This window comes from Stegostoma tigrinum, chromosome 20 (genome assembly GCF_030684315.1).
Source record: "Stegostoma tigrinum isolate sSteTig4 chromosome 20, sSteTig4.hap1, whole genome shotgun sequence".
NCBI lineage: Eukaryota > Metazoa > Chordata > Chondrichthyes > Orectolobiformes > Stegostomatidae > Stegostoma > Stegostoma tigrinum.
Genome location: NC_081373.1, coordinates 23,398,314 through 23,423,575, shown reverse-complemented (window position 1 = coordinate 23,423,575; position 25,262 = coordinate 23,398,314). Strand labels below are relative to the sequence as shown.

At 38.9% G+C, this 25,262-nt stretch overlaps 1 protein-coding gene across 3 annotated transcripts in view; it reads right to left on the bottom strand.

Moving 5' to 3' along the window:
- Positions 1 to 25,262, bottom strand: part of ccdc186 (coiled-coil domain-containing protein 186) — a 118,032-nt gene that overhangs the window by 43,872 nt on the left and 48,898 nt on the right. For all 3 annotated transcript variants that reach the window (XM_048550991.2, XM_048550993.2, XM_048550992.2), the window contains exons 7-11: positions 19,056 to 19,160; positions 15,451 to 15,549; positions 12,198 to 12,284; positions 7,873 to 8,015; positions 7,005 to 7,260 (exon numbers count right to left, since the gene is read on the bottom strand). In XM_048550991.2, the coding sequence (XP_048406948.1) occupies positions 7,005 to 7,260; positions 7,873 to 8,015; positions 12,198 to 12,284; positions 15,451 to 15,549; positions 19,056 to 19,160 (690 nt within the window). The remainder of the gene's footprint in view (positions 1 to 7,004; positions 7,261 to 7,872; positions 8,016 to 12,197; positions 12,285 to 15,450; positions 15,550 to 19,055; positions 19,161 to 25,262) is intronic.

Below are 25,262 nucleotides of genomic sequence, written 5' to 3'. Positions count from 1 at the left end.
TCAAAATATTGTCGTATATACTGTATTTTACAATGCTAACATTAAAAACGGAATTACCTATTGAATTGAAACACATAAAACATCACTTTATTTTGATAATATTAAATTCGCTTAGAATTTTATTTCCAGTTAAAGGAAGGCTTTAAACTAAACGCATAGCTTCCTCCATGCAGTTTCCAGGGAGAATTTAATAAACAGAGTTAATAGAAATTTGCCTAAGAAAATGGATTTATGCCAATAGACTGGAAAACTGTAAGCTATTAAATAAATTGAGAGATTAGAACCTGAAGCACATCATTTAATATGGAATGGTAGTTAGGATGTAGAGAACAAGAATAAAACGGTCACTGACCGACTGGCAGGATGAGCCAGTGATGCTCCCTTTGTGACTGCACCCAGGCACTGATTTCTCACCAAAAAGAGATCATGCTGCACATCATGTCTGTGCCAGCTCTTTGAAAGAGTATCTAATTAGTCCCACTCACTTGTGTTTACTCTTAGCTCAACTAATTTGAAATTTATTCTTGAGCCTGCTTGCACCACATTAACAGAGGAGCACATCAGATCACAACGCAAGGTTTATTCTACATGCTGCATCAGACTCTTAACAATTTCCCCTCCCAAAATCTCCCCTCCACCCACCACGTCCCAAAACCAGCCCAGCTCGTCTCCGCCTCCCTAACCTGTCTTTCCCACCTATCCCCTTCTCCCACCTCAAGCCCCACCCCATCTCCAAACGACAAATCCTGCCCCCTTGGCCTGTCCATCGTCCCTGGAGGACCTATATCCTCCCTACCTCCCCACCTACACTCACCTTTATTGGCTCCATCTTGGACCTCTTTGACCTGTCTGACTCCTCTCCACCTATCTTCTCCTCTATCCATCTTCTATCCACCATCCCCTCTCTCCCTATTTATTTCAGAAGCCCCTTCCCCTCTCCCATTTCTGAAGAAGGGTCTAGGCCCGAAATGTCAGCCTTCCTGCTCCTCTAATGCGGCTATGTTCATCCAGCTCTACACTTTGTTATCTCAGATACTCCAACATCTGCAGTTCCTACTGTCTCTTAAAGGGAATTCATTTGTTAGCTCTGAAGTAGACTGTAGTCCAGCCATTTTCAGGTGCTTCATTCATAACTTCCCCTCCATTATAGGTGAGAAGTGGAGATATTTACTGACGATTGCCTGAATCTCAGCAGAATTTGCAATTCCTCAGATATTTAAGCAGTCCATGTCCAAATGCAGCAAGACCTGGCTTGGGCTGACAAATAGCATGTAACATTCACGTTTCACAAGTGACCATTTCTAACAAGGGACATTCCTCATGACATTCAATGGCATTACAATCACTGAATACCCCACTAACAACATTCTGGGAGTTACAAACCAAAATGGAGTAGCCATATAAAGATTGTGACAACAAGCGCAGGTCAGATGCCAGAAACTACGTAGTGAGTAAATCAGCTCCTAATTCCACAAAGCAAATAACCCCACTATCTACAAGGCACAAGTATGAAATGTGATGAAATATGCCCCACTTGCCTGGATGAGTGTAGCTCCTACAATACTCGAAAAGCTTGCCCACCATCTAGGACAAAGCAGCCCATTTGACTGTTTATGGATGTGGTGCCATTCACCCCCTCTGGCACTAATGTTCAGTAGCAACAGTGCATACTATCTACAAAATGCACTGCAGAAATTTGCCAAAGATCTCAACACTTGCCTCTACATAACTGAAGTCTTTCATGGGAAATAAGGCAGGGCAGGTGACTACGATATCAGTGGGGGAGCACTTTGGGACCAGTGACATAATTCTATTAGTTCTAAAATACTTATGGAAAAGGATAGACCGGATTTAAAATTTAAAATTCTAAAATTGGAGGAAGGTCAATTTTGACGGTATTGGGCAAGAAGTTGACTGGGGGAGGATGTGCGCAGGTAATGGGATGGCTGGAAAATGGGAAACGTTCAAAAAATGAGACGAGTCCAGAGTCAGTATGCTCCCGTTTACGGTGAAGGACAAGGCTGGTAGGTGTAGGAAATGCTGGGTGGCTAGAGAAATTCAGGTTTTGGTTAAGAATAAGAAGGAAGTACATGTCAGGTATAGACAACAGAGATAGAGTGAATCCCCAGGAAAGTATAAAGGCAGTAGGAGTATACTTACGAGGGAAATCAGGAGGGCAGAAAGGGGACTTGGGACAACTTTGTCAAAGAGGGTTGAGGAAAATCCAAAAATATTCTACAAATACCTTAGGGACAAAAGGATAACTAGGGAGAAAAGAGGGCTCCTTACTGGCCAGCAAGGCATCTATGCATGGAGCCACAGGAGATGAGGGAGATACTAAACAACTATTCATTGCGGAGAAGGAAATGGAAGATATAGGATCTGGGGAAATAAATAGCGACATTCTGAAAAATATCCACATTGCAGAGGAGGTGGTGTTGGATGTCTTGAAACACAAAGGCGGATAAATTACCAGGACCTGATCAGGTACACCCTAGAAGTCTGTGCAAAGCTAGGCAAGTGATTGCTAGACCCTTTTTGCTGAGATGTGTGTATCACTGACAGCCAAAAGTGAGGTGCCAGAAGACTGGAGGTTGGCTAATGTGATACCACTATTTAAGAAAGTTGCTAAGGAAAACCAGAGTACAACAGACTGGTGAGGCTGACAGCGGAGGTGGGCCAGTCGTTGGAGAGAATTCCGAGGGACAGGATTAACATGCATTTGGAAAGGGATGAACTGATTAGGGTAAGTCACCGTGGCTTTGAGCATGGGAAATCATGTTTCATTAACTTGACTGAGTTTGTTGAATAAGTAACAGAAGATTGATGAGGACAGGAGTGGACATGATCTATGCAGACATCAGTAAGGTGTTCGAAAGGTTCCTCATGGCAACTGGTTAGCAAAGTTAGATCATGTAAGATATGGGGAGAACTAGCCATCTGAATATGGAACTGGCTTGAAAGTAGAAGATTGAGGCTGGTGGTGCAGGGTTGCTTTTCAGACCGGAGGCCCATGACCATCAGTGTTTCACAAGGATCAGTGTTGGGTCTACTGCTTTTCCTCATTTATACAAATGATTTGGACATGAACATAGGTGGTGTGATTAATAAGTTTACAGCTATCACCAAAATTGGTGGCCTCGTGGACAGCCAAGAAGGTTACCTCAAAGTACAACAGGATCTTGATCAGATGGGCCAATGGTCCGAGTGGCAGCAGATGGAGTCTAATTTAGATAAACGTGAGGTGCTGCACTTTGGAATGGCAAATCAGGGCAGGGCTTTTACACGTAATGGTAATGGCCTGAGGAGTGTTGCTGAACAGAGAGACCTCGGAGGGCAGATTCACAGTTTCTGAAAGTGAAGTCACAAGTAGATAGTGAAGAAGGCATTTGGTATGCTTGCCTTTATTGGTCAGTGCATTGAGTATAGGAGTTGGGAGGTCATGTTGCAGCTGGGCGGGACGTTGGTTAGGCTACTACTGGAATACTGCATGCAATTCTGGTCTCCTTGCTATCGGAAAGATGTTGTGAAACTTGAAATGGTTCAGAAAAGATTTAAAAGGATGTTCCCAGGGTTGGAGTTATCGGGAGAGACTGAATAGACTGGAGCTATTTTCCTTGGAGCATCGGAGGCTGAGGGGTGACCTTATAGACTTTTTTAAAAATGATGAGGGGCATGGATATGCTAAATAGACAAGGTCTTTTCCCCTGGGTGGGGGAGTCCAAAAGTGGTGTAGGTTTAAGGTAGACAGGCAAGATTTAAAAGGGACCTAAAGGGCAACATTTTCACACAGAGGTTGGTGCGTGTATGGAACGAACTGCCAGAGGAAATGGTGGAGGCCGGTACAATTACAACATTGAAAAGGCATCTGGACGGGTGCATGAGCAGGAAGGTTCAGAGGGATATGGGCCAAATTTTGAAAAATGGGACTAGATTTATTCAGGATATCTGGTCGGCATGGGCAAGTTGGAGCAAAGGACCTGTTTCTGCGGTGTATATTTCCATGATTCTATCTCTGGTACAATTCCAACAAAGTTCTTCCAAGATTATGGCATCAAGTTTGATATTCAGATTTGACAATGTTAATAACCAATGTTTTACAAAAAACTTTTGCAAATACTTTCTTCCTTTTTTTTAACTACACTTCATATAGAGCCAAGGATCCTTTGTACCTTGTTAACAGCCTTCTCAACATACCCTTCACACGTAGAGATTTATGAACCTACACCTGCCAATCTCTTGTACAGAGTGTACAGGTACAAAAACCAGGAAGTCAATTGCTAAGTTCAAACTATTAAGGTTTAATTAACTAAAAGTGAGTGGGGTATGGGGAATATGTAATTAAGTCAAAGTTAACCATGATCGCAATGAATTGTGCAACAGGTTTTAGGGACTATATAGTCTACTCCTATTTAGGAAGCTTCTTTAGGTATGTGTGAAGAGAAAAAGACTAACGCAGACAAATGTAAGTCTCCTACAGGCAAAAAACCAGAGACCATTATAATAGGGAAAACAAAGAGATCGCAGATATATACTTTGGTTCTGTATTCACAAAGGATGACACAGGTAATATCGCAAAGACATTGGTAACACAGGGTCTAGGGAGAAGGACTACCTGAAGAATGACAGGAGACCACATGAGGTGCATAAGATGCCAAAGGGAACTGCCAATGTAGACATGGAAAGGAAGTTTCCACACATGGAGCAATCTAGAATGCAACGTGTAGTTTTAGGATGTAGGTAGCAGACATTAAAATGTACGAGGAGAAATTACTTCTCTCAAAAGGGTCATGAATCTGTGGAATTCACTACCCCGGATTGTAGTGGGTGCTGGGGCATTGAGATAGACAGATTTTTATTTAGCAATGAAGGGTTATGGAGAGTGGGCAGGAAGGTGGGGCTGAGGCAGAAATGAGATTAGCCACAATTGTATCAAATTGGGAGCAAGCTGAGGGGCTGAACTGCCTACTCCTGCTCTAGTTCTTATGGTCTTATGAAAGAAATCAGTATTAGTAGGGAAACAGTGTTGGGAAATTGGTAGAGTAAAAGACTGATGAACCCCCAGGCTCTGATAATCTACAGCCCAGAGTAGTTAAGGGAATGCCCTTGAAATAGTGGATGCACACTGGTGAACAACATTCACGATTCTATAGACTCTAGAACAGTTCCTATGGATTAGAGGATTGTTAATGTAACACCATTCTTTAAAAAAGCAAATAGCGAGAGAACAAGAACTGTTATAGACCATTTAGCCTAACATTGTGAGTGGGGAAGGTGCTAGATCCGTAATAAAAGAATTACCAGTTTACCTCTTGGAAAACAGTGACAGCATCAGTCAAAGTCAGCATAGATTTACAAAAATGAAATTGTGCTTGACAAATCTGCTGGTATCTATGAAATTTTTCATGGATATAGAAAACTTGAAGAGTTCGTAAGTGCAAGTCAGTGGATGTGGTTTACTTGGACTTCCAAAAGGCTTTAAATAAGATGCCATGTAAGAGAATAGCATGTAAAATTGAAGTGTATGTGATTGGGGATAGCGTAATGACATGGATAGAAAAGTGGTTGTCAAACAGGAAACTAATAGTGGGAATAAACAAGTCTTTTTTTATACAAGTGGCAGGCTAGTGTGATACCTTAGGGACCAATGTTTGAACCCCACTATTCACGATAAGTATTAATGATTTAGACGGGGAAACTAATGCAATATCTCCACGTTTACAGACAAAGCTGGGTGGGAAAGCGAGCTGTAAGGAGGATGCAGAGAATAGTCAGTGTGATTTGGACAAGGTGTGGGAATTGTATCATGCATTGCAGATAAAGTACAATGTAGACAGGTGTGAGGTTACCCACTTTGATAACAGAAAGAGGAAGGCAGATTGTGAGAGCAGCTTGAATATTATGTGCAACTCGGTTTTTTTTTATCTGAGAGAGGAAGTTCTGGCAATGGAGGGACAGCATCGAAGATTGACCAGACTGACTCCTGGGATGGCAGGATTGACATGTGAAGACAGACTGGATCGATTAAGACCATATTCACTAAGTTTAGAAGAATGAGGGACATCTCACAGAAACCTAAAAAATTCTAAGAGGACTGGACAGGATAAGATCCGGAATTTGGCCCTTCCAACTTCATATCAACCATTTTTGTTGTCAGTTGGCATGATATTGCACAAATGTTAAATTTCTCAGATCTATTTTAGTTTAATGTCTAATTAGAAATAAAACAAACTATACTAAAGATGTCTTGTGGCCAAACTTTCCTCATTTTAAAATATATCTAATTTATTTTATCATATTTACAAATAGTTAATAGTTTCACACGTTTGTCAAGTAACTATTTTCTGACATCTTATGGCATACCACTGAAGTTTAGCAACTGCCTCTGATTATAAATACCTAATTAATTTCTGTTAAATGCATAACTCTTTATTACAAAACAACATAAACACTAATTTAAATTCAATTCAATCTAAATTCAAAACATACTACAGAATTTAACCCAACGCTTCTTGTAGGTCAAATCCTTTTCACAGTCACAAAGCTAGGAGAAGAATGAAAACATATAACTGTATTCCAATGGGATTTTGCTTCCACGAATATAGTTTGAAGTTTCCATGAGGGCTTAGCGGAGAGCCAGAGGACACTGACTCGTACTGGAAAACAATGATCAGTTCATTCAAATCAGGTTAGGCATGGAAGTTGGGAGTCAGAAGACAGTAAACTAATATCTTGGTTTAAACAAATTCAGAAGATTTTGTTAACATTATATGACAAAGATTTTTAATATGTGAAGGGACATATATAGACAGATTTTCAATTGCAACACACATGTACAGTGTGTTCAAAAAATCCTAACTGGATTAATATTCTGCTTATAATTAAAAATGTTTTCTACTACTCAACAATGTGGAACTTTCTCAAATGTGACACCATTCACAGAGTTAAGCAAAAAAAAAACTGATGTTTCATTTTCTCAAATTTTATATTTACTGCAGCCTTACCAATTCAACATTAGTATGTCCTAACTCTTCAAGTTGCACTCTTAGCTCCCGCTCACAAATATTCAGCTTGTCAAGCTGCATCTGCAGTGTGTTGTTCTCAGACTGAAGTTGGGCATTTTTGCTGGTCAGCCTCTCTGTAAACAGAAGCAACTCAGATTCCTTTTTGCGACTCCCTTCAATATCATCCTGCAAATCTGTAACAAGCGCGTTCAGGCTGTCAACCTCCTCTTTTGACGACTGAAGCTCCTGATCATTTCTGTGATGCAATCAAATGAAATTACGCTTCTGTAGTAGTCTGCACTTCTAGAAAATAAATGCTTCTAAAATTGTGAAAAACCTTGCCGACTGATGCCTAAATACCAGACTACTGTAAATCAAAATATAGCAGTGTACTAAAGGAAAATATGGTTTTTTTAAAATTTTCTATGCAATCTGATTATTTCGAGCTATACATAGTCAAGTGAGCAGAAATTTGCCATTTAGTTTATATCCCTATAATGTGAATGCCCTATTGCATGCAAAACCAAAACCTTAATGGTTACATGAATTTCTAAAAATGACAGGCAGATAAAGACCTTGTGGAACATCAAAACTGCTCCCGACCCAGGATGCCGAGAACACCATAATAAAACTTTTCTTTCCCCCAGCAGCTAATTCATTTCCTTAGAAAATAAGACAAGATAAATCCTATGGCAAACGAAAAAAAAACTGTGGACAACTCCTTTCTGAATCCCTGCCTCGCACACCCCCCCAACCCATATATTCAAAAATCAAACATAGGAAAACTTTTCAACCCTGCATGTGCTAACCATTAATGTAGTATATAAACTAAACTAATAAATCCAATCAAAAAAAATTTAGTTTCTACCTTTCAAGCTGTTCTTGCAAGCAGTTTACCGTCTTTACTTGTTCATGCAAAGACTGGCATTCTGCTTTCTGTCGGTTGATAATTTCCTTATATTTCGATAGTTCATCTTCAGTCCTCAAACGCTCATCCTCAAGACATTTTACCTGAGACAGGAATAGACAACAAGAGTTTTGGATAAGTGATATCACAAAAACCAAATCTGAAGCTACTGTTAATGATGAGCAACAAGAACTCGGGTTGATTTTAAACTAATGGAGGGATACATAAACCAAGTACAGTGTTCCCTACAGCTAACCCCACAGAATATTTTTGACAAATGTAACCACGTGGTACCAAGTCAGTTAGAATGATTAGCCATTGTCAACATGGATTTATAAAAGAAAAATCATATTTGACGGTTCGAGTGGAGTTTGCGGAAGTAATTAACAGCATAGATAAAGGGAAAAACCAAATGTAATACACTGAAGTTTGTGAATGGCATTTGACAAGGTGCCACATGTTGTTACAAAAAGCTGAAGCTATTCAGGGTAATATATTACAACAGATTGGAAGGTTATACATTAGCCTGGATTGAAGCTTGAAATAATAAATCTTTTTCAGATTTTCACGGCGTTATTCTGAATGGGGTGTAGCAAGGATGAGTGCTAAGGACTCCACCGCTGATAATCGATATTACATATCAAAGAACGTAACATGTAGAGCAGAAACAGGTCACATGGCTCTTCAATTCTGCTCCGTCATGACATTATGGGTGATCTTATAATCCTCAACCCACTTCCTGTCTTTACCCCATAACACTTGATTTAAAAAAAAGTCTCTGTAGAGGATATACCTGAATGCCTCAGCTTCTGCAGTCCTATGCAGTAAAGAGTTCCATAGATCGACTATCCTGAAAAAAAACCTCAATTATCTTAAATGGGGGACCTGTTATTTTGAGATTACTGCTATACACTCATACAGGGAAACAACCTCTCTGCATTTACCCTATCGAGCCCCCTAAGAATCTTATGTTTCAATAAGGTTGCTTCTCATTCTTCTAAACACCAATGACTACAAGCTCAACTTGATCAACCTCTCCTCGCATAACCAGGAACAACTGGAGAACCTTCTCTGCATTGCCTCCAATGCTAATACATCTTTCCTTAATTAAAGGAGACCAAAACTGGGCACGGTATTCCAGGTGTGGTCTGATTAGTCCCTTGCAAAATTTTAGCAAGACCTCCTCACTTTCATACCTCTTTCCTTTCAAAATAAAGGCCAACAGTCTATTTGTCCTCCCTATTACATGCTGAAACTGGATGCTAGGATTTGTAATTCATGCACCAGGCCTCCAGATCCCTCCATGCTGCAGCCTTCTGCAATTGTTCCTCATTGACACAATATATAGCTTTTCTATTCTTCTTACTAAAGTGTAGAAGTTCACATTTTCCCAAAATTATGTTCCATTTGCCAATTTTGTCCCCACTTAATCTGTCCACGTCCGTCTGTAGACTGCTTATATCATCCACAAAATGTGAAAATAATACATTCACTTCCATAATCCAACTCATTAACATACATTGTAAATAACTGCAGCCTAGTACTCTTCATTGGTGGCATTGCAATAAATACATTTGTGAATCCTGAAAGTGCCTCCTTTGTCCCAGCACTCTGTGTTGGCAAACCTCCCTCCATGCTAATAAACCACAGGTACCCAACACTATTGGTTCTTACCCTATTAAGCAGCCTCATATGCAGTAACATACGCAACAGCCTGTTGGAAATTCAATTACATTAACTGGTTCCCCTTTATCTCCTGATTGTCAACTCCTCAAAGAACTGTAATAACTTTATCAGGGCAATAAAGTATGAAGCTGGATGAACATAGCAAGCCAAGCAGCATTTCAGGAGCACAAATGCTGATGTAAACATCCTGAGATGCTGCTTGGCCTGCTGTGTTCATCCAGCTTCACACTTTATTATCTTGGATTCTCCAGCATCTGCAGTTCCCATTATCTCTGATATAACTTTATCAGGTATGGTTTTCTAATCATGAACCTTATTTTTGGATTATATATTTCAAAATGCTCTTCTACTATATCCCCTATAACACTCAACATTTTCCCCAATGGCTAACAGGCCTATTGTTATGTCTTTGTCTCCCTTTTTGAACAAATGGTGCCACACTGCCAATCATCTGGGACTTTTCCAGAATCTAAGGATTCTTAGAAGTTAATTACGAGTGTATCTATTATGTTATAGCTTCATTCTATAAAATCAGGTCTGGGAACTTACCGGCTTTTAGCCTCATTACTTTCCCTTTGAGCTTATCTCTAATGATAGCTAGTGTATTTATTTCTTTCCTCCTTTAGCCCCTTCATTATTTATTATTTTTGCAAAGTTATTTGTGCTGTCCACCATGACAATTGATGTAAAGTATCTATTCAACTCCTCTGCTATTTCCTGCTTCCCTATGATCATTTTCCCAGCCTTATTCTCCAAGGGGCTTATGTTGCCTCTCTTTTCACTTTTGTATATTTAAATAAGTTCTTACTGTCCATTTTTCTGTTACTTAACTTCTGTTACTAGCTTACCCTCTTGGTTTACTTTCTGCCTTTTAATTATATTTTTGGTCATCATTGGTCAGCTTTTAAAACTTTCCCAATCCTCTGGTCTACCACTAATCTTTGTTACGTTGCATGCTTTTTTCTTTCAGTTTATGCTATCCTTAACTTACCTGGTTAACCATATAAGTTTATCCTCCTCTTAGAATCCATCTTCCTTGCTAGCATGTTGAGAGTCATGAAATATTTTTGTAAAAGTCTGCCATTGTTTCACAACTGTCTTTTCTGCTAAATGCCTTTGCCAATTCACTGAAGTCAATTCTGACATCATTCTTTTGTAATTAGCCTTATTTTAGTTTAGCACAATTGTTACTGACACAGGTTTCTCACTCTCAAACTGAATACTAAACTCTACCACGATATTACCACTGTTGCTTAGGGAATCTTCTATGCCGAGGTCATACATTAAACATGTTTTATTGCGCCATTACCAGATCCAAAATAGCCTGATCCCTGTTTGGATCCGCAAAAATATTCTAGGAAATTGTCCCAAATACCGCTTATAGATTCTTTCACAGGATCATTTAATAACTTAAGGGACAGATTGTAATGTAATAGAAAGTTAGGTGGAAAATAAGCTCCAAGGTGGAGACAGTGGCTCAAAAGGAATGGGGACAAGTTAAATGAATGGGCAATAAAATAGCAAATGGAGAATAATCTGTATTTTAAAAAAGTACAATTAATAGAAAAAGAATGACATTTTTAAATGTGAATGGAACAAAACCTTGCATTTATATTGTGCTTTTCATGATTAACAGTTGTCTTAAAGTTCTTCGCAGATAATTAATTAGTACTGAACTATGTCATTGTCGTAATTTAGGTGCAGCAGCCAATTCACACACAGTGAGATCCCAAAATCAGTAAAGTGATATTAATCTGTTTTAAGAATGTTTGTGGATGAATTAATGTCAGACAGAACATCAGGGATAACTCCCCTGGTGTTCTTTGAGATAGTGGGACGGAATACTTGACATCACCGGAGGGTGAGTGAGTGTGGTTCAATACAAAATCCCATCCATGATATGTCATCACCAACACTACAGTGCATTCTTAATACTGCACCAGAGAGTTGGCTTTGGAGGTTTTTGCTCATGTGTTGCAGTGAGACTTGAGCCCAAAATCTTGTTTGTCAAAAAAGAAAATGCTACAGGCTGAATCATGGAAAAATTAAATATGAGCAATTAGCAGAATTTGAATTTCCTTGTACATGAAACACAAAGTTAACATGCATGCACAGCAATTAAAAATGTGATGGGTATACTGGTTTTATTGCAAGGATACAAATTTGTGCTGTGGTATAGAGTTTTGTCCACATCTAAGAAAGGATACACTTGCATTGAATGCAATGTAATAAATTGACATTGGGATAATAGGGTTGTTCTATCACAAGATCAACCATTATCATACTCATTGCCACAGTAGGCTCATGGGGTCATATGACTTGTTTCTGCTCTTACTTATTATGCTCTTAAAACAGTAATTTCTTGCTTCCTTTCTCCATACAGAAAAATCAGCATACATCATCACTAAATGATGGGTGCAAGACAAAGAACAGACAGGAAAATTGGGAGCAAAATATTCTGGAAAACGTATTTATTAGTTATTCAAACAATACAATTTAAAACTGGCAGTGCAGAATGTCTTCAAAGTTAATTTAGAAAGAAGTCAACAGAAATTTACAAGGTAATTCCAAAAGAAAAACAAATGAACTACAGTATTCACCTTTGTTCTCAAAGTATGCAACTCATCCATCCCTTCCTTGAATGTTTTTTTCAGGTCATCAAGTTCTTTTATTTTAGCATGGCGAATCTGATTTTTTTGGTTGAAGAAATACATTAATTAGTAATGTCATAAAATGCAATATTATCTCACTGGAAATATGAAATGAATCAAATAGTTATTTATACCAGCCTCTTGATCTCGCAGATCACCATTCCTCTTTTAGATTGATTTGCATTGAACCTATGGAAGGATCCCACAATCCCCCTTAACAAATTTCAAAGTTAAATATTTGTGAAGCTTATGTTGCAAGACCATTGGCACAAAAAATTTTTAATGAAAAAAACAGTTGCATATTAACAGTATCCCTTATTTTTAGTTTGCAGGAAAAGATATTCGACAATTGGCAGCTAGATAAAGGGACACCATGCTTGCTGTATTATGCTATTGGTCTGTTATCAACACAAAACATACATTATTTCACCTTTGTAAAACTAGAGTCAATGGGAATTGGGAGGGAACTCTCCACTAGTTGAATTAAAACAAAACGATGAGCCCAAAAGAAAATGATTATGGTTGTTGGCAGACAAGCAACTCAGGTCAAGGCATTTCTGGAGGAGTTCTTCAGGGTAGGTTCCTCAGCAACAGTCCTCAGTACTTCATCAATGAATCTCCCTCCATCATCAGGTCAGAAGAGGAAGTATTCCTTGAGGTTGCACAATATTCAGCACCTTTCGTAAATGCTCAGATACTGAAGCAATCCATGTTAAAATACAGCAAGACTTGGATGATCTCTGGCACTCGTGTGGTGAGACTGTTAGTTATACTTGTTAGCCCAAACCTGGATAATGACCATTCCAACAATTCGAGAATTTAAACATTGTCCCTTGACATTCAATGAAATATCATTGCTGAAACCCCCTCAAAGGGTGATGAATTTTTGGAAATCTCCACTGCAAAGGTTTTGGATTTTGATTTGATTTTTGATGTCATGTGTACCTAAGACAGGGAAAAGTTTCATTTACGAGCAGTACAGGCAGATCATAGCAAACAACAACAAATAGATCATAGGATGCTTAGCCAGAGCAAGACATACTAGATTACAGCTGCACAAAGTAAGATCAACATTAGATTTGAAATTAGAGAGCTCCAGGGAAGAAGCTGTTCTTGAACTTGTTGACGCATGTGTTCAAGGTTCAATACCTTCTGTCTGAAGGAAGTGGTTGGAAGAGAGTATTACTGGGTGGGAAGGGTCTTTAACTATGTTAGCAGTCTTTCCATGGCAACATGAAGTGTAAATGGAGTCCATGGATGGGAGGTTGGCTTCAGTGATAATCTGGCATGTGCACACAACTTTAGACAGTAAGACCATAAGACCATAAGACATAGGAGTGGAAGTAAGGCCGTTCGGCCCATCAAGTCCACTCCGCCATTTAAATCATGGCTGATGGGCATTTCAACACCACTTCCCTGCACTCTCCCTGTAGCCCTTGATTCTTTCTGAGTTCAAGAATTTGTTGATCTCTGCCTTGAAGGCATCCAATGTCCCGGCCTCCACTGCACTCCGTGGCAACGAATTCCACAAGCCCACCACTCTCTGGCTGAAGAAATGTCGTCTCATTTCAGTTTTAAATTTACCCCCTCTAATTTTAAGGCTGCGCCCATGGGTCTGAGTCTCCCCGCCTAACGGAAACAACTTCCTAGCGTCCACTCCTTCTAAACCATACATCATCTTGTAAGTTTCTATTAAATCTCCCCTCAACCTTCTAAACTCTAATGAGTACAATTCCAGGATCCTTAGCCGTTCATCATAGGTTAAACTTTCTGCAGCTTCTTACGGCCCTGGGCACAGCAGTTGCTGTATGAAGCCATTCTGTACCCAGACAGTGTGCTTTCCATGGTGCATCAGTAAAAATTAGTGAGGGTCCTCATGGAATGCCAATTTTCCTAAGCCGCCTGAGGAAGAAGAGGCATTGTTGTGCCTTCTTGACTGTCACATCCACGTGGGAGGTCCAGGACATATTGTTGGTTATCGTCCTCCTAGAAACTTGACACTCTCAACCCTCCCCACCTCTACTCTGTTGATGTAGATGGGGACATGTCCTCCACTCTTCTTCTTGAAATCAATGATCAGTTCTTTTGCTTTGCTGACATTCAGAAAGAGATTGTTGTCTTTGCACCACGACACCAAGCACTCTATCTTTTTCCTGTACTCTGATTCAGCATTGTTTAATATCCGGCCGACAACAGTGGTGTCATCAGCAAACTTGTAGGTGGCTTTCATACAGAATTTGGCTACACAGTCGTAGGTGTTTCGGCAGCATAGGGGGCTGAGTACGTACTCTTGCGGGGCACCAGTGTTGAAGATTATCATGGATGAGATGCTGTTGATTATCTTCACTGATTGGGGTTGCAGAAGTTCAATCACTGAGTGCGTTCAAGACAGAAAGCAACAGATCTCTAGAGATTAATGTCATGAAAGGATCATGGAGATAGCTTAGGAAAGTAATAAGGTAAATGATCAGACACAATCTAATTGAAAGGCAGAACACACTTGACAGGCCAAATGCTGTGCTTCTGTTTCTACGTTTCTATCCTCAGATCTGACTGTAGTGCACTCAGAATTTTTCTAGGACTCCAACCCTTCACATAATACCTGCTCTTTAATGACCTCCTCTAAATATCCGATGTTATTCATATCATTAATACTTCTTATATACAAACTATAAATGTTATATTTAGTATTGATCACATATACTGTAATTTCACCCCTAGTGGAAATGTTGAATTTTTTCTAAAGCTTTCTACCTCTCAATGACAGAATGAGATAATGGGAACTGCAGATGCTGGAGAATTCCAAGATAATAAAATGTGAGGCTGGATGAACACAGCAGGCCAAGCAGCATCTCAGGAGCACAAAAGAATGACAGAATGAATTAGTTTTCTTTCAATTCATTTATTACATTGTTTCTTAATTTTTACTGACTTTACCCTTGGTTCATTATCTATCGATATTCTTAACTCTTAGGTTATGCCAAAGTGAACCGATTACGTGCCTGCGACCAAGCAATGGTGTTCCAGCACTTGGGGCCTCAAAGCTCCAAATTTAAAAGAAAATCTAGTTGATGAATAGCCCTATAAAGGTAATGTGTTCTGTTCATATTAGAATTATATTTGCCTTTATTCTACATTCTGAAGCCATCTTGTAAATGAATCAGTATCATTTCTTCTAAACATATTTCTAAGTCCAACTCACCTCCATTTCATCGGACTTTTCCTGCAAGTGTTTTTCTAGTTCGCCTTTAGTTTCACGCAGTTTAGCATCCAACTCATTAGATCTAATTTCTTCCGATTCCTGTGACAACAGATACGGTCCCCAAGTCAGAAAATATAAATGATTACGTGTATGTTAATAATATTTGAAACAAAAGTATAAAATTTTATCACATTTTGTTTTCTTCAGACTCAGGTGATGCCTGGGGCCTATCTCTGTTGTAATGCTCTCCAAAGCAAAAGGAGCAGATATACTCTCAGATGTCTCTTAAAATAAAGTTTTGAAATACAGTTTTCATTCATCTCAAAACATAAAATGATAAGACACATTTTCATTTTGGTCCATATCAATTTTTAATCCATTTCCAGACTTTTCAGAATTCATTCTGATTATACATCAACTAATCAATTATCTAGTCATGAAGCATTTCTGTTTAGGTTTCTACTTCAAGTTGCAAGAGAAATTATGAAGGCATACTTCTTCTTTGTAAGTACCACCTTATAAGTTTTTTTGCACTTTCGTTCATGGCTAAATGCCCCCAGAACTTTTTTTAAAATGTGCTTATCCCCAAGTGTCTCTGAACCAAGTGAGTTGCTGTTCTATTTCAGAGGACATCATAAGAGTCAATCATATTATGCTGGGTCAGGAGTCACATGCGGACTGAACCATGTAAGGATGGCAGAATTTCTCCCCTACAGGACATTAACGAAGCAGACTGGTCATTACAATGATCAACGATAGACAAATTGCCTCAGTAATGCTGATCATGAAACTCTGGAAAACCACGATCCATTTGCCACATGTTTCTATTTCGATGTTGAATGGCCCAAGGATTTATCATATTCAGGGAAATAACAAAAATGAAATTTCTGAATCTCATCATCTAATTTATAAAATTATACAAAGTGACTATCACCAAACAACCTGAAAGAAACAATTTATGCCACGTGTTGTAAAACAAGATAGTACAGCTGACAGTATGGCACTCCCCTAATGTTAGACTACAGCAGCAGACTAGGTTTTGTACTAAGTTGAGATGAAATATGAACTCTCACCTTCTGATTAAAAATCAAAATTACTACTACTACTGCACTGTGACAGCTATATGTTGAGAAATAGCAAGTGAAACTGTGCTTAGTACCGAGACACAAATGCAGACTGTGATATACAGCAACAAAAGAAATCAATAAGTTGTTCCATATCTAATGTATTTACACTGCCATTCACAGACAAATCTCTTCTACGGAATTGGCCAGCTATCCATTCATTTGAACAACACCACTAAGCAAACCAATAAAGAGAAGGAAAACCAAATCAAAAACATGGCATCGACCTAAAAACTGGTCATGATAGCAGTAGGCCTTCCCTGCAAAATCTCCTCACTAATACATGGAGGCCTATACCAAAGTAGAATCTCACATTTCAGTAAATACTCCTAGCTCCATGATCTCCACTTCTAGTATATCCAACAGGAGAGCACTGGCCCCGGAAGTACTCAACTCTAGACCCCATTAAATTGCACGGCATCACTGCAGTCATCGACAAGGAAATTCCCTGTTGATTCTCCCTCAATTGATGCAAAGTGCTCCTTTACTTAGAAGGGGCACTAAGGAAACCATGGGCAGAGGATGTACTCTGGATGGGGATTTCAACGTCCACCAATGTCTTGGGACTGCCACTGCTGACCAAGTAGGATAAAGGTTATCTCTACCAGACTGGTCCTGTTGCAAGAGAATATAAACTAGGAAGTATCTGTACCTCACTTTGTCCACACCAATCTGTGTCAAACATAAATGCATCTGCCCATGACAGGATCAGGTCAGAAGTCACACAAAACCAGGTTATAGTCTGACAGGTTTATGTGAAATCACAAACTTTCGGAATGCTGCTCCTTCAGCAGGTGAAGCCTTGTGAAGACAAAGTCACATCTTCACAAAAATACTCTCCAATCTTGCTGGCGCTACCACCATGTCAAAACTAGTATCCATGAGACACTTTTGGACATCGGTTGTCGCACTTCAGTCTACAAACTACAGCACAGTCTGACAACCACGCTGAACAGCAAAAGTGGTGTGCTGTGGCTTCACCAGGAAGAGAGGAAGAGGCTTCATGAACATGTCCATTCCCAATGATTCCAATATCCAGGAGGTCAAAGCAAAAAATGAGGCTGGAACATCTGCAATCCTCTTCAGCCAGAAGTAGCAAATAGATAATCCAAAACAGTTTAGTCTCAGGAACCCCAGCGTCAAAGATGCTAGCCTTCAGCCAAATTATTAACTCCACATTAGGTCAGGGGACAGACAAATGCAAAAGATACAAAAAAGGCTACATAATGTAACAACATACTGGCAACACAGAAATGTTTTGCTTCAGAACTAGCCTTACAGTTAGCCAAATTGTTTTAATGCATATGCATTACTGACATCTACAGCCGAAGTAGAAAATTACTCAGTTTCTCTCTCAGAAATGTAGGACTAATCCAATCTGGCAAATTATCAGCACCACTCTGCTCTCAATCAGCAACAAATTGATGGAAGGTATCACTGACAGTACTAATAAGTGGGACTTACTCATCAACAATTTGCTCACCAATGCTCAGTTTGGGTTCTACACTATACTTATAGTCTAAATATGGAAAGTAAAGTTAAAGAGCAGGGGTGAAGTGAGAGTGACTGCCCTTAACATCAAGGAATCACTTATCCAAGTGGGAAGTCTCAGCAAAACGGTGTCAATGGGAATTGAGGGAAAAGATTTCTACTGGTTACAGTCACACCAGACACAATGATTGCAGTTGCTAGAAGTCAATGATCTCAGTCCCAGAACTTTCAGGATGTCCTCAGGATAGAGTCCTAGCCAGCCATATTGAATCGTTCCCACCCAACTGGAAATATGACACTGCACAGATGAACAATTCGGGCAGGCAACCAAGCATTCCTGTCATTTGTTCAGTATGTACTCTACATACAATTCTATTATCATTTTTCATGCTTAAGGATGCCTACCAAAGTTAACCTCATTCCCACTAATGCTTTTCCACTTGTCTGGAACACTCCTCAACATAATAAACATCACTTCTGACGTATACAGGCAGAGTTTGTCAACAGGGCTCTCACTGCAATTTTAAACTAAACATTACAAATTTTTTGAAAAATGCGCCAAGTGCAAACAGAACATCGAAAGCAGCAGGATCCTATGGGATTGAATACTAAATGAAACACTTGGGCACCTGCAGGCCATTTGGCTGTTCACAGATCACATATTAATGTGACACAACTATCCTACAGTATGTATTATTTAAGACAATACAGTTCCTGATTTTAAAAAATACATTGCAAGCAACATGCCCTCTAAGCTGTGCCATCACCCAGCTGCTGGGAAGTCCTGTACACATCAATTCTCATGTCACTGCAGGACTTCCACTTCCAAAGGCTGTTGCCATTTGCAGACTTCACAGTCTGCACAGGAGGGAAAAAAACTACGAAGAACTTTGCAAGATACAAGGAATGGTTTAACAGATGGCAAAGGGTACGGCAACTGAATAGAACTTATAAAGTACAAGATTTGACGAATATCAAGCCCAAACTAACCTGGTAGGTTTTGATGATGTCTTGACAGTTTCTCCGGATTTGTTCAGCCTCTTCTTTAGCCTGAGTTAATTTGACTGTTGTTTCCTTCAATTTTTCTCTGGTTTCCTGTAGCAATGCAAAGAACACACATGTTAAATTTTAAGTTTGGTAAAATGGCTGGATATTACTTTTGCTTGTACTAATTATTCCACAACATTGAAAGATTTCTATTCAACTATGCCAAATACTTTAAAGCGATTTGTCATAATCCACTAAGTAGTCATAAATATTATATACTTTCATGATTTTTATTATCTCTTTTGTTAGAATATCTTGTTATAAAACTGCATAATTGAAAAAAATTGTGATCCTCCTAGATTCCCTGCCAATAAAACAGCCAACAGTCCAAAAGTATTCTGAAGAGCAAAGATAATCCTCAGGCCATCTTCATCACAACTGCTCCTGCTCAATAATGTGCAACAACTTTTCTGTAATGAAGTTGGAGGTCATCCATTAAGTTGTCTCAGTTGCATCTCACCTCTTCGTTTCCCTATAAGCCTGAACCCTGAATGTATGTTTGTTTACAAGTTGTTGTTCAAATTAATGTTTAAATAGTATTCTTTAAAATTTTATCCCGTTGTTCTCCATATCCTTCTTTAGGATTTCCCAATTATGTGTCATGTCATAGAGCTTAATCACTTCAAATGTCTCATTAGATCATTCATGAAGCTATTGAATTCAAAGGAATACAAGCCAGTTCATGGAAACGTTCTTGATATTTTAACGCATTAAATATCAGGTTACTAGGTCCTCTTAAAGCAATAGTGGCAACTCTGTTGTGAGTGTTTTACAGTCAGACCAAATAAACAAAGAAAGACATTAGCTTCCTTTTGGTTGAGAATAAAAACATATTTCTGTTTAAGAACAGCCCATAGACGGGAGAACTTTCGTTGCCTGCTGCTGATGACCTGGCTGAGGTCAGACAGAAGAACAATTTCTCCTGGAGAATGGAGCTAGTTCAGAACGGTCAGGAAATAGATTACCTCAGTGACAGGGTTTTAGTTTGAAACTACTAGACCAGAATTGTTTGGTTAGAACTCTAAAGGAGTTATTTGAAACTAAGGAAATTTTAAGCTCAGTTATATGTATAATCAACGAAGAGGTTATGAACCTCTCAAGCAGGAATTAAAGGAAACAGTTAAGTCAAACTCAGAGGTGATAGAGAAAACAACTCTGATATTTGAGTACTGTAAACTGATGGTATTGATAATTTGGTTTTGCCATGAATTTGAAAATCTTCAAAATTTTATTAATAATTTAGTTTGTGCTATTTTATCTTCATATCATTTGTGCAAATAGCATGTTTTCTTAATGGACGCAAATCTGCATTACTGTATGCTTGTGCTTTGAGAAAGATTTTTTAAACTAATATGGTAGTCTATCAAGCCAAATTTCAATTCAAGTTCTGACTTGTCCAGTAATGTTATCGGTTGAGATCATAACAAAGCCCTGTACAGCAGCTGGAAATGCCCGTCACTCTTATTTTCCAATCTCCTTGCAATAAACACCAACATTTCACTGAGACCTTCCTAATCATCTGCTATACCTGCAAACTAACTTTGTGGCCCATGTAGCAAGGCACCTCACGGTCCACTACTGCTTGATAGATCACAACTGAACTAGGAGGGAAGTCCAGCTTTGAACCTGTCCAACTTGGTTTTGTTCTCTGTTTTCCAAGTGAATGTAACCTCATTCATAATTCTATTCTTAAATATCTGAGTGTAGCCAGAGATGCCTCAACTGCTTATTGTTCCTAGTCTGTGAGAAGGATAGCCATAAATCACAGGAGGATATCATCATAGTAAGAAAATATGAGGCTGGGATATCATCAGACTGGTTAGCTGCACAGAGTAGTGATAAATGGAATTCAACCCAGAAAAATATGAGGAAACGCACTAAGAGAAGGTGAACAAGGCGAGGAATCACAAGGTATGTGCCTGAAAAGTAGTGACGGTCAGAAGGACCTTGGTGTGCATATCCACAAAACCCTGAAGGTAGATAAGGTGGGTTGAGGAGGCTTTTGGGATACTTGTATTCTATGCTTTTGCTAATTAAGGCAAGAGCAGGGAGATACTAGAACCGTCCAAAACAAAAGTTAGGCTGGAATTGGAGTACTGGTCACATTGTAGGAAAAATATTATACTGGAGAGGACTCAAAGGATATTTGCCAGGATGCTGCTGAGGATCTGCATCATGAGGAAACAATGGATAGGCTGGAGCTGTTTTGCTTAGATCAGTGAAGGTGGAGAGAATACCGAGTAGAGGTGTAAAAGGTCATGAGGATCATACATAACGCGGATACAAAGGATTCTTCCTAACAACTGAGGGAGGGTCAATAAATTTAAAATAAATGCTAAGGTAGAAAGCTAAGCGAGTAGAGGAGTTTTTTTTAATCACCGAGTGGGTACTTGGAGTCTGGAACTCACTATCTGAACAGAGTGGATGAGTAACATGCAAGCATCATTTAGATATTCACTTGCATTGCCATAACCTCCAGGCCTATGGGCTGCGAGGTGGAAACTGGTCTTGGTTGGCCAGTAGAGATACAATGGGCCAAAAGTACTCCATCTGCACTATGAACATCTGATAGTACCTCATTTTTTATCCTCCATCAACTACTCATTTCACTCCTCTATTTCATTTCCTGCTCCAAGTCGCACTACGTCTTCATAAAGACAAAACACTGTGGAGGCTAGAAATCTGAAACAAACACAGAACACTGAAGAAACACAGCAGGACTCTTCAGAATTATGGTTCTGAAGAAGAGTCATACCAGACTTGAAATGTTGACTATGTTTCTCCTTCCACAGATACTGAGAGACCTGCTAAGTTTCTCCAGCATCCTATTTGTTCCATTAGCTCTTTATCTGTCCTCACTTGCATTGTTGATTCTTGGAAAATTTCAGCACTATGTTTAAACCTCTTATCAAATTGCTCCTCTAAACCTGAACTGGATTAGGGTGGAAGTGAAAAATTTGACTGCACAACAGGCAAATGAAAGAATTTCAAATTAGCTACAGCTGTTCCAGTATCAAACATGTTGGCAATCAGCAGGAATATTCAAGGATTAACATCAGCAAAATAAATGATGTACCCAAAGCACACAAGCATGGAACGGCATTTTATCCAGAATTTGCATAAAGTCAACCTCGCCAATCAGTTTTTGCACCCTCAATTTTTGCCCCTATTTCTGGAGCTTCAAAGTATGATGTTAAAAGCAACTGGTGATCTGATGTGAAATCAATAAACTCTGTCCCCTATTTCTGTAATCACTACATCATTGCTCATTTAATCTGCAAATACATTACAAATACAATAATTTTAAAAAGAAACAAAGTATTTGCAATTTGCATCCAGGTCCTACAATGCCATCTAGTGGTGCTTGAAACAAAGGTCTGGAATCAGGTTGAATTTGTAAATTTACAGCATCCTAAAATCAAATTAAGAATATAGATATTAAATATTCACAACTATGACAGTGTCAAGTTGAAAATTGTAATGATATATTTTTTGCCCTTCAATGGCTGAAGAATTTCAAATAAAACACAAAGTGCAGCAACTGATCTGGAACCCTAGATCTTCAACCCCAGATCTTCAGATCCTGAAAGCTGAAACATTATAAAAATGTAAAAGGTGACAATCTGCAAACAAAGATTTGAGAAGCTCGTGTGCTACAGTTTTTCAAAAGTTAATGCGATCTCATCAGTTAAGACATAGGAAAATGCTAGATAAAATAAATTCAGAATAATAAAGTAAGCAGTAAGATATAAAGCAAAGGTACACAAGTAGTTGTAAAATCAAAAGTTATGTCTTCACTCAAATGGTGATGACTGTTTATGTTGGCAGCAGGACTGAAACAAAACAACACAGAAAAGTTACAACTCAGAAGCAGACCATGTGGCCCTTAGTCTCGTATGATACAGTATGTCAAATACACATTCAAGTTTTTTTTAAAAATGTGATGAATACTTCTGCCTCAACATTTCAGGAAGCGGGTTCCACAGAATAAAAATGAAATTTCTTGATTACTTCTAAACCTCATACCCTTACCCTAAATCTACGCCATTCGTTCAAGGGGAAAAGTGCCTACGTACCCACTCCATTGAGACCCCTCAATTTTTAAAAACTCAGTTAACTCTCATCTCAGCGTCCTTTGTTCCGAAGAAAGCAATCTCAGCTTTCCAATCTTTTCTGAGCTCAAATTCTCTCTTCCTATGAGGCCTGAATTCCAAGGTCCTTTTTCTTTTCAATGCTTCACAGCATCCTACCATTGTCTCTCATCCTAATCAAAGGCCTTTTTTGTCCCTCAACCCCATTCACTGCACATGTATTAGTGGCATTTCTTTAATTTTCTCAGTTCTGACAAAATGTCACAACTTGAAATGTTAAGTCCATTTCTCTCCACAGATTGAGCATTTGTAGCATTTTCTGGCTTCACTGCATATTTCTTTACATTGCTTGACCTCCCTCATCTGCAAATTATCTCGCATCTCGCCAGATCAAATACCAGTTGCCACTTGTCTCCCCACTTAACTAGTGCAATGACAACTTATTTTGTCTGAAACTTTCTTCCTCAGTATCATGAGTGCATGAAGAAGTCCCAGTCATCCATTTTAGCCACGAGAAAGTGAGGAATGCAGTATGGAGTCCTATGGAACCCCACTGCAATCAGACAAATGGAGTATAATGTGAGGATGTATGAGGTTATTCACTTTGGTCAAGGGAATAGAAAAACAATATTTTTGAGGTATGGAAGTTGCAAATTTTAATCTTCAGAGATATTTGGGCACGCTTATACAAGTAACACAGTTAGCAAGAATAGCAAGCAATTAGGAAGGCAAATGACATGATTTTTATTGCAAATGGACTAGAGTATAAGAATGAGGAATTTGTTCCAACTATTTGGGTCTTAGAAATACAAAACTGGTGTACCCATGTACAGTTTTGGTCTGTGGACTAAGGACAGTTACACTTACTTTGGAGGCATCGTAGCAAAAAGGTTCACTGGATTGAAAGGGCTGGTCTATGACAATAGGCTAAGTAAACAGGACATAAAATTTCTGGAGTTTAGAAGAATGAGGGACGATCTGATTGAAGCATAAGATTCTGAAAGTACTTAAACAGCCCTTGGATCCCATTGCAATTTTCTTTATTGACCAATCTGTCATTCAGAATGTTGTCAAAAGCTTTGCTAAAAGTCATATAAATTTTATCAAAACATACTACTCTCATCAGTCCCCTTTGTTAGGTGCTCAAAGAAAATTCAATCATGTCAGTCAGACATCATCTCTCCCTAACAAATCTATGTTAGTTGTTCCTGATTAATCTGTACCTTTCTAAATGATGATTTACACAGTCCCTCAGAATTATTAACCAATAATTTCCTCATGGCAGAAGTTAGATTAGTGCTTCATAATTTCTTGCATCTATTTGTTTCTTCTTTTTAAAATGACACAACAAAAGCAATTTTCCCGTACCACAGTTGCAGCAAAAACGAACTAGCAAATTCTCTGCTTTCTTCCTTGTTTCCATAGTCACCTGAGGCACATTTCATCGAGATCTTACGTTTCATCTCCTCTCTCATTATATTTATCCCACCTAATAATTCACATTGCTCTCCTCAACTACAATGTCTGTATCATCACCCCTTTTTCTGTAAAGTAATGCAACGAGTTCGCAATGAACCATACCCACAAATTTTTCCCTTATTCTAATAGGTCCTACTCTTTCCTTAGAGAAATGCATTAGGGATCAATAAACTGATCTGCTCTTATAGCAGTATTTAAATGGTTGATCCAGTTCAGTTAATAGTCAATTTTAGATCCTTAGTTTATTGGTAGTGGGGTACTCAATGATGTACAAGCAACTGAACAAGAAGGTGAGATGGTTAGATTCGCTCTTGTTGAAGATGGTCATTTCATGGTACTTACACAGTGTCAACGTTACTTGCCACTTAGCCCATGTTTGGATTTTGTCCAAGTCTTGCTGCACTTGAACGTGGACGGCTTCAATATATTGAGAATGGTGGATGACATTGAACAATGTGCAATCATCAGTGACCATCCCCAGTGGAATACATGCCAAAGCAAAATTCCAGCAGAAAGCTTTACTTTCTTGGCCAAAAGCAAACTAAACACCAATTTTAAAAATTATAAGCAATTTTGTCTT